This window comes from Lactuca serriola, chromosome 8 (assembly GCF_051521515.1).
Source record: "Lactuca serriola cultivar US96UC23 chromosome 8, Lser_US96UC23_V15, whole genome shotgun sequence".
In the NCBI taxonomy this organism is placed as follows: domain Eukaryota; kingdom Viridiplantae; phylum Streptophyta; class Magnoliopsida; order Asterales; family Asteraceae; genus Lactuca; species Lactuca serriola.
Genome location: NC_136415.1, coordinates 118,700,262 through 118,712,743, shown reverse-complemented (window position 1 = coordinate 118,712,743; position 12,482 = coordinate 118,700,262). Strand labels below are relative to the sequence as shown.

At 34.8% G+C, this 12,482-nt stretch overlaps 1 protein-coding gene across 1 annotated transcript; it reads right to left on the bottom strand.

The window, feature by feature from the left end:
- Positions 1 to 11,615: 11,615 nt before the first annotated feature.
- On the bottom strand, positions 11,616 to 12,149 carry LOC145067345 (uncharacterized). The gene has a single exon (XM_079014508.1). It carries the CDS (start codon positions 12,147 to 12,149, stop codon positions 11,616 to 11,618), a length of 534 nt encoding a protein of 177 aa, XP_078870634.1.
- Positions 12,150 to 12,482: the final 333 nt, after the last annotated feature.

Below are 12,482 nucleotides of genomic sequence, written 5' to 3'. Positions count from 1 at the left end.
TTCTCACACTAGTGTCGATTTTGGTCTACAACATGTTGCTTATATAGTGTGTCATAATTAGGGTTACACCAAGTAAACCCTAATTGACATGACTTTTCATTTCTTGGATCCATGGGTACAAGAACACCATGGAGCCTCCATGGAGCATCCTATGGGTTTTAGCCCAACTTGACAATCCATGAAACATTAGCCCACTGTATAAGTATTGATGATTTATATAATCAACCCATATATTTAATTAGTCTCCTTTTGATCACTTAATTAATACCAAATTAATTCTTGATCAATACTAATTAAATAATATTATTAATATATTAGAACTTATAATATATTAATAAACCTTAAGTGTTATTTCTCTCATTTTGGTGTATCCAAATGCATGATGCCATGCAACCCAAATGGACCATGCTAATCGGGTCAAGTACATCCTAGAAATAGTTATGAACTTAGACACCTAATCCAACAGTCTCCCACTTGGATTAGTCTAATAACTATATCTGCAAGAATAACTTCAGAAACTGATCAACAATCGTGGCTCTTTCAAGGCTCGCGGAACTGAGGTGACGATAATATTCCATTTAAGATAAGTGATCATATAATCCTCTATTCTAGATATTAGTCGGAAAAATACATGGAACAATGTCTTACTTATTGTCCATCAGTTTGTTTCCTGATTTCCGATTTGTTTGACATATAACTTATTTGAACACATCAACTTAGTTCTCACCTGGCCCAGTACATGGATCAACACAAAATCATTGAGGGGCCCATATATCGCTTCTAATCCAAGAAGGAACAGATAAACTTCGACTCATATGCTTGTTCTACTACTTGTTGAATCATACACAAAGGCACGTTTTATAACATCGAGTTACCAATGCGTTTACGTACAATCAATGTAGAACCAACTCATAGGCAACAAGTCATATCTCTAGGTTTGAAGACTTATATGACATTACCGTCTCACGATCACTCGAGATAAAATCCATGATGTGATACCAGTGAGCGTGGGTTGAATCCAATACTCAGAACTTATGAGCACTCATGAGTGTTGTAGCACCACTTTGTCTAACATCTTAGACCTCTACAAGCCAACCCATGGCAGTCTTGATTCATATCTACTTCCAACATATGACCGACTATGGATGGTTTGAATAACTTAGTCATTTAGGAAGAGCGACTTAGTTATTCTGGAAGTCAAAACATGCAAAGTGAAACACAAGAATAATCGAATCCAATATGGTCTCTGAACTTATGAATATAAATAAAACATCTTTTATTTATCACCATATTGATTACCCATCGTTCATTGCATACTGTTTCAAACTATCAACTTTATAGTTGAATTAAAACAATAGTTGTCCCATGCTCCAAGCATGTACACTATGGTTTTTTCTAAACACTAGTCATGCCATACACCAAGTATGCACCCTATGTTTTTCCAAAAATTAGTTATGTCATACACCAAGTATGCACACTAAGTTTTTATATAATCTTTATTCTGTGAAATAGATCGATTGAACATAATTCCAATGATACTCATTTCACAATCCCAAATCCTTACCGCAAATGCAAGAATTCCAAATTCCTGCCATTTACCTAAATCTGTTAGATTCTAAACTTATATCCATTGGTCCTCTTGTAATGATTATACATAAAGTCACAAAGACTTGTCAACAAACATTACAGAGTATTCCAATGGAGATCAACTCCATGGAACCGAAGTCTCATATTCAAAGTTCATTTCCTTTAAACATTCTTCATTGAGAAACACTTTCCAAGCCAAGTCTTTACACCTTGTAAAGGTTGAATGTGATTTCCCATGATTAATCTGTCATCCACATATAGGACCAAGAATGTCACTGAGCTCCCACTAGTTTTCATGTAAACACAAGATTCGTCTTCATTTCTAATAAAACCATACTTTGTGATTTCATCATCGTAACGATGATTCCAGTTACGAGATGCTTTCTTTAACCCATAAATGCATCTCTTGAAATTACACATTTTATTAGGATGCTTTTCGTCTACAAAACTTTCGATTTGATCCATGTAGACATCTTCTTCTAAGTGTCCAATTAGAATAGCGGTTTTGAAATCCATTTTCCATATCTCATAGTCATAACATGCAACTATGGAATGTTGTATCCTAATTAATTTAATCATAGCAACCAGTGAAAAGGTTTCATCATAGTCAACCCCATGAGTTTGAGTGAATCCTTTAGCAACCAATCTTGCTTTGAATGTGTGTAAGTTACCATCCATGTCAATCTTCTTCTTGAAGACACACTTACTTCCAACAGTCTTGCTATTGGGAGGAAGATCAACCAAGTCTTAGACTTGATTTTCTCTCATGGATTATATCTCAGCGTTCATGGCATCAAGCTATTTGGCAGATTTGGGATCTGTCATTGCATATTGGTAGTTGACCGGCTCATTAGCATTTGTCATTATGAATCACTCATAAATAAGAAATCCATATCTCTCAGGTTCATGAAGAATTCTACTAGATCTGCGAATGACTTGTGTTTTAGTAGGTTGAAGGACAATGATCTCTTCATCTTTAAGAACCTCTTGTTTAGTACTAGTGTCTACGAAAGATGCATCAGGCTGAGGTTCTTGATCTTCTTAATGTTCCACACACCTCCCAGTAGTCTCACCCATTAAAAACTTGCTTTCTAATAATTCAAATTTTTGTGAAATAAAGATCTTATTCTCACTAGGGATGTAGAAGTAATATCCTAAACAATCATTATGATATCCTAGAAAACTGCATTTGGTAGATCTAGGCTCAAGTTTGTTGGAAGTCTCTATTGGATTAGTGTCTAAGTCTATAACTATTTTGGTATGTACTTGACCCGATGGTGCATGGTCCTTTTGGGTTGCCTTCACCAAAGCAACTTGATAGGATGAATAATGGAGAGAAAGGATTAAATATGATTTATTAATATATTATGAGAATAATATATTAAAGGAGAAATCATATTGTTTAAATAATATTCGTCAAGAATTAATAAGAATTAAGTTTGTGACTAAAAGACATTAATTAAACTTAAGGGACTTGAACTGTTAATTGTATGATAGTTGAATATTGAGCTAATGGACTCCTTATTAAAGGAGTGGACGAATTCTATGGGAAACCCATTAGAAATCATTCCAAGGCCTTTAAGGAAGGAGCCCATGGGTTGCATAGGGCTTAAGCATCCAAATTAGGGTTTCCTTGTTAGATAACCCTAATAGCCTCACTATTTAAGGAACCCTTATGCCCCAAAAACATGGACAAGCTTCCTTCTAGGGTTTCCACAAGTTTTGGGTAGCCTCCTTCTATCCTCTTCTTCATCCTCTTGCTCTTGGTGTTTTTGAACTATTAGAGGAGTGACATTTGTGACTCTAAGCTTTCTAAAGTCAATACAAGAAGGATTTGAGATTGTTATTGCTACATAACAATCAAGGTATGATCTAAACTCTAATTTATATGTTATATTGATTATCATATTCTAGATCTAAGGTTTATAGTCTTGGATAAATTGCATGTAGAATAGAGAAACCTAGATCCAAGCATTAGGGTTTGTATGAGCACATAGGATGTTCTTATAGCTAAAACCCATCAGTGGTATCAGAGCCTTGATTGGTTTCGATTGTATTGATGCATTATGTACCTGAAAATCGAAATCTGGTTGACTGTTCGACTTGACTCGGCGAGTCACTACTTGGACTCGGCGAGTCAGCCCTACTCGGCGACTTCCAAAGTGTAACTTGGCGAGTCGGAGCGTCAGACAGAGGAAACTTCGGATTTTCTTGCTGTTTTGCTTAATGATTATTACCATATTCGTTTTAGACCTATAAAATACAAATTTTATTGTTTCTCAATGAATATCCTTGCCAAAAAATAAGATAATTACCAATTGATTAGATAATAACTTCCTTATATGATAAAGATTGGATTATTTGTATTAATTGGGTAACTTATTTTGCAAGAAATTGAAATTAGGTCAAATATAGATAATGACAAAATTAATGGTTTAATGTATATTATTTGTTATTTGATCCTTATGTTATGAGAAGTTTCATTTTCCCCCTTTAGGTTTTATAGTTTAAATTTGAACTCAAAAGTTTAGTTTTGAAATTTAAATAGTTGAAACCCTAATGTTTTGAAAAGGTTTCAAAACTTGCCCTCAAGTTTTGGAATTTAAAAGTTGATTAAAAGGTTTAATTTAGGAATGTTAAATTCTAAAACCCTAGTATTGTTTTGAAAAGTTCAAATCACACCCTTATGGTTTTATTAATTAATTAAGGTGTATAATTAAAAGAGGTTTAATAAATCCATAAAGTTTTGGCTTTCAATTTAATTGAATTAATAGTATAATTGTTAAATTTGACCACCTAGTATTTTAAAAGTGTAAAATACACCCTATACTATATATAACATTAAAAGTCTAACATTATATATATATGAGTAAAAGTCAGTCTTACCGTTAGTAGGCCTCATTCACGAAGCTGGTCTATAAGGGGTGTTTAAGGAAATTGCCTATAAAATGGCGATTGAATGGGTATCCACTCTTACCCATCGCACTCTTGACTAGTGGAGGGTCGTTAGCCGAACAGGTAGGATAGGAAAAAAACCTTCCATTATAAGTATAATGAAGTACAAAGGTAACTAAATGTTTTACAAATTCCCAATCTTAGTTACTTAGGAAAAAGTGAATTGATGTAATCCTATGAAATTACACTTTGTGCCCTTGCGAAAACGTTAGTGGAGCGTGTGTGGTTTACCGGCACACTAAATGGTTCTAAGCAAAGGTAGCAAAGGGTGAATGAATGTTTGTCATAATTCAGTGGAGCGTGCGTGGTTTACCGGCACATCGAATAGGTGACTATAACATGTGAGGGAACCATGTAAGTTTGTATGGTTATTCACACCCGCTTTGTGATCCTCGGCATCCCAGTCACAAACTAGAGGGGCATATCGAGATTTAAACATGCCATTGAAATGTTCAATGAATCTCAAAGGATCTAGGAGTTTTCATAGATTTAAAACTTAAATTTCTTTTTCGTTTTTCATGGTGGAAATTAGTGAATCGTCATTCGCTTACCTTCAAATATTCTGCAACTAGATTATGGCATCCCTTTTCTAGGTTGTAGCATATTGTGTTGGGTCCTAGCCTTAGTATCTCATTTGGGTGATTTACTAAGGAATCAATCAATCAACTAACTTGAATTCGTTTTCTCCCATTTTGTAGATGTCAAAGTACGACAACTATGGTCTTCCCAAATCCAGTGGAACAAGCATTCCACATGAAGATGATATTCCACGATTCGATCGAGGAACAAGAGATCATGCTTCACTTCCTCCACCTCCTCCAATTATTCTCCCTAACCCACAAGTTCGAAGGCTTGAAAAGTTCAAGCTCACTCAAGCCCTTTTGGCAAGTAAACATAAAGAAGGAAAGTCGGTGTGTGCACACGTCCTAGGGATGAAGTCACACATTGATAGGTTAAGAATGTTGGGATCCGTTGTCTGTGAGGAGATGCCTGTTGACTGGGTTCTTCAGTCACTTCCTAACTCGTATAGTGAGTTTGTAAGAGAGTGCTATATGATGAACTGCGACGTGACCCTTATAGATCTCACCTATATGCTTATTGCTGCTAAATCAGCAATGGTTTGGCACAATAGAAAAGTAAAGTTGATTGGTGAATCTGCCTTCAAGACCTCTATGGATATAGACAATGGCAACAAAAGACATGCTATGATCGAAAAGTTTGATAATAAGAGAAAGACAATGTCTGAACTAGTTCCATGTCCTGTTCCAAAAGAGTCAATTTGCTTTTATTGCCAAGAGAAAGGGCATTGGAGACGAAGCTGCCCCATTTACCTAAGAGATCTAAGAGATGGGAGAGTCGAAACGTATGGCTCTAATATAGGTAAAATCCATTAACTAACTCTTTTAAGCTTCTATTCTAGATCCTTAATACATAATGTGATAAGATTACAATTGATGTTTTGTAGGATCGAAGAAAAGAAAGGAAGCTTAAGGGAAGAAGTGAGCAGAATCTGACCGTGAAGGAATGGATTTCGATCACATTACTTGAAGAATAGATTCTTGAGCTACTACTTAGAGTTAGAATTAGATTGCTAAGAAATATGTATTAGCATAGTTTTTCAATGAATTGCATTGTAAGGACAAATTTTTTCCGCAATAAAATAAATTTTGATTTTATATTATTTATTTATCCTTGCAATGGCATGCATCAAAATTGATGTTTGAGAGTTTCTAATATTAGCAATAATGGATTTGATTCCTAATTATGTTGTTTGTGGAAATGTCGAGAATTTACCAAATAGGGAGAGTTTCTCATCGCCCAAGTTTCAATTGGACAGAAACTTGGAATCATACAACTTGGTTGCATGATGAATGAGAAATTTCATATTTGGAAATGAGACTAATTCATTGACAAAGTGTCAAGTGAAGGACTAGATATCGAGCACACAAAGTTGCGTGTTGATCAAGTCCACCATAAGAGTAACAAAATATTCGTCATGATTTACTAAAGGTTTAATAAATATGATTATACTTATAAGATTAAGTGTAATTCTGAATTGATTGAAAAAGTTTAAATCAATAGCAGAACGAATAAGAAGAATCAAGTAGGCAGAAGGATAAAAGTTTCTCCATTCTAAGAAGAAGGGAGAGTACCTTTTATGCTTTATGATAGGTCTTAATGATTAAGAACCATATCTCAATTGATCCTCTAAGTGAGTCTTAGTACAATTGTATGTCTAAGAGGAGGAATCAAGAATTGAAGAAATGGTTAAATCAAGAAGTCAATCATACTTCGTTCCAAAACAAGTCTTAAAGTTAAGATTGTGAAATTGAGTGAAAAGTATTAAGAAGGTTTACAACCTTCATCAAATGTGGAAAGTTGTGATGTCTTGGATAAGACAAAGACCAAGTAGGACCAATTTATGAAGTGTTTTGATAAAAAAAACTACACTAACTCTTGAATATTTGTTTGTCAAGAAATGTTTATTGACAAGAGAATCTTATATGTCGAGGAGTCAGTGGGAGTCTTAATAGTCTTGAAAGGTTTCAAGAACAAATCAAAATAGACCTTATCGATCATCACTAGCACACGAGTTGAGGTTTACAACCTATCGTGTCGACATTATCTTGTTTCTGTGCCGTTCCAATCGAGTTAATTATGCATATGAGTTCTCATTTGAATGCGTAAAAGGCAAGCACCTTGATCAATGAAAAGTACATTGATAGGAAAGGGTGAGCTGCTTAACTACTTGGAAGACATGGTGGGCAGTTGTGTTACCATAAGGAAAGAAATCAAGAACAAGAAGGTTCGGTCCATATGAGTTTGAATTTGTCGTAAAATTTGGTTTTGACAAATTCACATGGATAGGAACACATACACCATTAAAATCTAAGTGTCATAAGATTCCCTCCGTCATGGAAATGACTGTGAGGAAATGCTTTCACTAAAAGAGATTTTAAGAAGATAGTGATTGTGAAAATTGGAATCTCGAATTCGATTATGGTTACGGTATCCCTTTCCATAATTTGAATTGTGAGATTTGGCAATTAGTCTAAATTGTTTAGACACACATATGATCTATCTAAGGGAAAGGTGTATAAGCTTAGATAAAGGATTATCAAAGCATTAGGTATTAGAAACATGAACTTAAGAAATTCAATAAGTATTGTTTTTCTAGAAGATAAGCTGGTTTCTGAATACATGTCAAAGCTAGTGGGAGCATAAGTGTTATGTTTATAATAATCATGGTGATAGTGGGAGCATAAATGTTATGCTTGTATGATTAATAAGGCAAGTATTGCATGTTAGCAATATTAATTATAGAAAACAAGAGTCATACTTTGCAAAGTTGTAAGGGTTGAATAGTTGTTTTGCTATAGTTAAGGGAGAGAATATTATGCTTCATTTCAAATTTAAAGGCTTAGGTCGTGGAATATTAATAATTTAGTCAAGGAAACATAGTGCGTTCTTAAAAAAATTCGATTATGATTACGGCATTCCTCTTCATAGTTCGAATTTTGAGAACGTAGCACATAAAATATTATGGCAGAAGATTGATAAAGTATCAAATCTTTATGTAAGACATTATGCATCGTGTCCCATACGCTTCGGGTATAGGATCGATTGCAAATGCTATAATATTTGACCATTCTAAAATTTTCCAAATCACTAGCGCATTTAGAGGGAAAAAGGACTAGAATCGCTTTTGACTAAGATAATTAAACAACTATCAAAGGACAATCCAAAGTTCGCCGAGGATTGGTCGCTTTTGAGTAGTTGGAAGTATAGTATTGGATGGACCATATCGACATTATTATGAATAGATAAGATTCTATTGAGAATGAGTTGTCATATGGTAAGTATGGAAAGTTTTCCATATTGGGAGTTGGATATTGAGAATCAATGTCTAGATTAGAAACCTTTATGCAAAAGGATGTTCAAAGGAATGTACTTTGAGTGAGAAACATCACATCTATGAAATTGTCTTGTAACAATCTCCGATAGAGGACTTTGTAATTTCATTGGCAATAGTCATTGTGACTTTAGTGCAGTGATATTACAAAAGGATCGTTGCATAAAATGTTAGAATCTAGCATATTCTATAAATGGCAAGAATTTGATATTCTTTCATTTATGAAAAAGGATTGGGATTTGTGAAATGATTATGATTGGAAATGTGTTCATTTGATCTATTTCACAAAGTAAGAACCATAGGTAAACATTGTGTGCATGCTAGGAGCATGGGACAAGTGTAGTAATAATTCAAGTAAGAAGTTGATTACCCGAAACAACAAATAATGAGTAATCGATATGGTGATAAATAAAAGGTGTTTTATTTATGCTCAAAAGTTTGAGTCCATATGCGATTAGTATTATTCTTGTGTTTAACTTTACATGTTTTGACTTCCTGAATAATTTAATTGGTTGAGAACAGTCAAATTATTTGAACGGGCCACAGTCGTTCATATGTTGGAAGTAGGTATGAATGAAGACTGTCATGAATTGGTGTGTGGAATGTCTAAAGAGTATTAGACATAAGCAAATGTTTGTTGCAACGTTCATGACTACTTATGAATATGATTTGAGCATTAGATTAAACCCACGCTCACTTGGATCACTCGATGAATTGTATCACGAGTGATTGGTGAGACGATAACATCTTATATTCTTGAAACCGAGATGTGTGAGTTGTATCTTGCAAATCGGTTGCACATTGATAATATGTAAACGCACCAGTAACTTGGTGTCATAAAACATATTGTTGTGTGTGATTCGGTGAGTGAGTGCAAGCGAGCATTGAATCAAAGTTTATCCGTTTCTTTTATCCAAAGTAGGATAAAAGCGATATCTTTGGGCCCCTCGATGATTTAGTGATGACAAACGTAAATGCTTGGCCGGGCTAGGGCTAATTTGATTTGTTCAATTAGTCAATCGTCATAAATCGGAAGTCGAGAAATAGTATAGAAAGAATGATTAGAAATCATGTCTTATACGATATCTAGAATGGAGGAATATATGATCTCTTATCTAAAGGACACGCGTATCTGATAAGATCAGAGTTGACAATGACTTTGGAAAGCTACGATTGCAGATCAGGATCTGAAGTCATACGCATAATAGTTATTAGACTTATCCAAGTCGGAGACTGCTGGATTAGTGTCTAAGTCCATAACTATTTTGGTATGTACTTGACCCGATGGTGCATGGTCCTTTTGGGTTGCCTTCACCAAAGCAACTTGATAAGATGAATAATGGAGAGAAAGGATTAAATATGATTTATTAATATATTATGAGAATAATATATTAAAGGAGAAATCATTTTGTTTAATTAATATTCGTCAAGAATTAATAAGAATTAAGTTTGTGACTAAAAGACATTAATTAAACTTAAGGGACTTGAACTGTTAATTGTATGATAGTTGAATATTGAGCTAATGGACTCCTTATTAAAGGAGTGGACGAATTCTATGGGAAACCCATTAGAAATCGTTCCAAGGCCTTTAAGGAAGGAGCCCATGGGTTTCATAGGGCTTAAGCATCCAAATTAGGGTTTCCTTGTTAGATAACCCTAATAGCCTCACTATTTAAGGAACCCTTATGCCCCAAAAACGCACCATTAGAGGAGTGACATTTGTGACTCTAAGCTTTCTAAAGTCAATACAAGAAGGATTTGAGATTGTTATTGCTCCATAACAATCAAGGTATGATCTAAACCCTAATTTATATGTTATATTGATTATCATATTCTAGATCTAGGGTTTATAGTCTTGGATAAATTGCATGTACAATAGAGAAACCTAGATCCAAGCATTAGGGTTTGTATGAGCACATAGGATGTTCTTTTAGCTAAAACCCATCAGTCTCTTGTCTAACATAAGATTCACATCCCCAAACATTCATATAAGATAAGGATGAAGATTTTCCATGCCACATCTCATAAGGTTTTTTCTCTACCTTCTTAGTTGGTGCCATATTCAAGATACAAGCTGCGGTGAGTAAAGCATAACTCCAAAATGATAAAGGAAGGGTATTTCGACTCATCATAGATCGAAGCATATCAAGTATGGTCCGATTTCTCCTTTCAGAAACACGATTAAGCTGTGGTGTTCTAGGTGGAGTGAGTTATGAGATAATCCCACGACTCCTTAGATGGTTTTGGAACTCTTGGCTCAAGTACTCGCCACCTTTATCCGAACGAAGGATTTTGATTGTTTTGTCGAGTTGATTTTCAACTTCACTTTGAAACAATTTAAACTTTTTAAATTCTTCATGTTTATGTTTCATCAAATACACATAACAAAAATGACTGAAGTCGTCAGTGAAGTTGATATAATATCTCTCACCATATCTAGACATTGTTTTGAAAGGTCCACATAAATCGGTGTGTATGATGCCTAATAAAATGCTTGCCCTTTCATTTGTTCCAAAGAAAGTGGATTTTTTCATCTTTCCACATAAACAAGATTCACATATGTCAAATGAATCAGTGTCATTTGCCCCAAAAAGTCCATGCTTTTTGAGTTGAGATATGCGTTTCTTAGTTATATGTCCAAGGCGACAATGTCATAGACATGTTTGGTTCAAATATGGTTTGAACCTTTTGGTGTGAGCATAATAAAGGGACTTATTATTTGAGGTGACATCTAGGTTTAGTTCATAAATTCCATTTATTGGTCCAGCCTTAAAATAGAAGATTCCTTTCACGAAGGAGTGAATGTTATCATCAACAAATTTTAAATCACAACCATATTTTCTAAAACGTGAAACTGAAATGATATTTCTAGTAATAGAAGTATTTAAACGCACATTGTCTAATGTTAAGTACAAACTAGATGGTAAACATAAATCAAAATGTCCTAAATCTTGGACTGCAACACGTGCTCCATTGCCGACATGTAATACCAACTTGTCTACTTTCAGTTCCTTACTCTTTCCGAACCGTTGCAATGAATTACAAATATGAGCTCCACAACTAGTATCTAATACCCAAGTGTTTGATGAAAAAGTAAATAATCCCATTTCAATCATGAAAGTGGATATACCTGAAGGGCCTTCCCCAACCTTCTTGTTCTTCAACTCTGTGAGGTACTTAGGACAATTCCTTTTCCCATGCCCGATAACTCCACACTCGAAGCATGTGTCATCTTTTGTAACTTTTCCTTCTTTTTGGGCGGTGGGTTTTGGGAATCTTTATTTCCTTTGACCTTGGCAACTTGTTGCTTTCCCTTGAAGTTATTGGCTTTGTTCTTTTTGACTTTTCCCTCCCTAATCATGAGTACTTGGGGTGTTTTACTTGGGATATTCTTTTCTGCATTTTTCAGCATCCCGTGCAACTCATAGATAAGTTTCTCCCACCTATTGATGTTGTAGTTCATGTAGAAAGCATTGTAAGGCTTTGGCAAAGAATTCAGAATGATATATGTAGCCAAGTCTTGTGGATATGAAGAGCGCAATCTCTCCAATTGATCCATTAAGCTTTTCATCTTGAGAACATGTGTGCTCACATTCCCATTCTCCTCCATTTTCATGGCATAAAGTGCTATCACAGTGTCAAACCTTTCGGTTGTAGCTTGTTTACCAAACATCTCCTTGAGATGTTCAATCATGTCAAAGGAAGTGTAGTGTTCTAGATCCCGCTAAAGATCGGGAACCATAGAGGCAAGCACAGGACATGAAACATCAAGTGAATAATCTATATTCTTTATCCATGCATCATGTGCAACCTTTGGGAGAGCAGGTGGTTCATCAAGAGTTTGGTATTCAAGGACATAGTCTTTCTTTTCTTGTTTCAAAACAATTCTTAAATTACTATGCCAATCCAAAAAGTTGGAGTGGTTGAGTTTTTTTGTCAAGAATTGACTGAATGTTCATTAGGTGAGGTGTTACAGTAATTGCTGGAGCCATCTACAAAAGTTTGACAAAGTTTTCATGTAGTATTT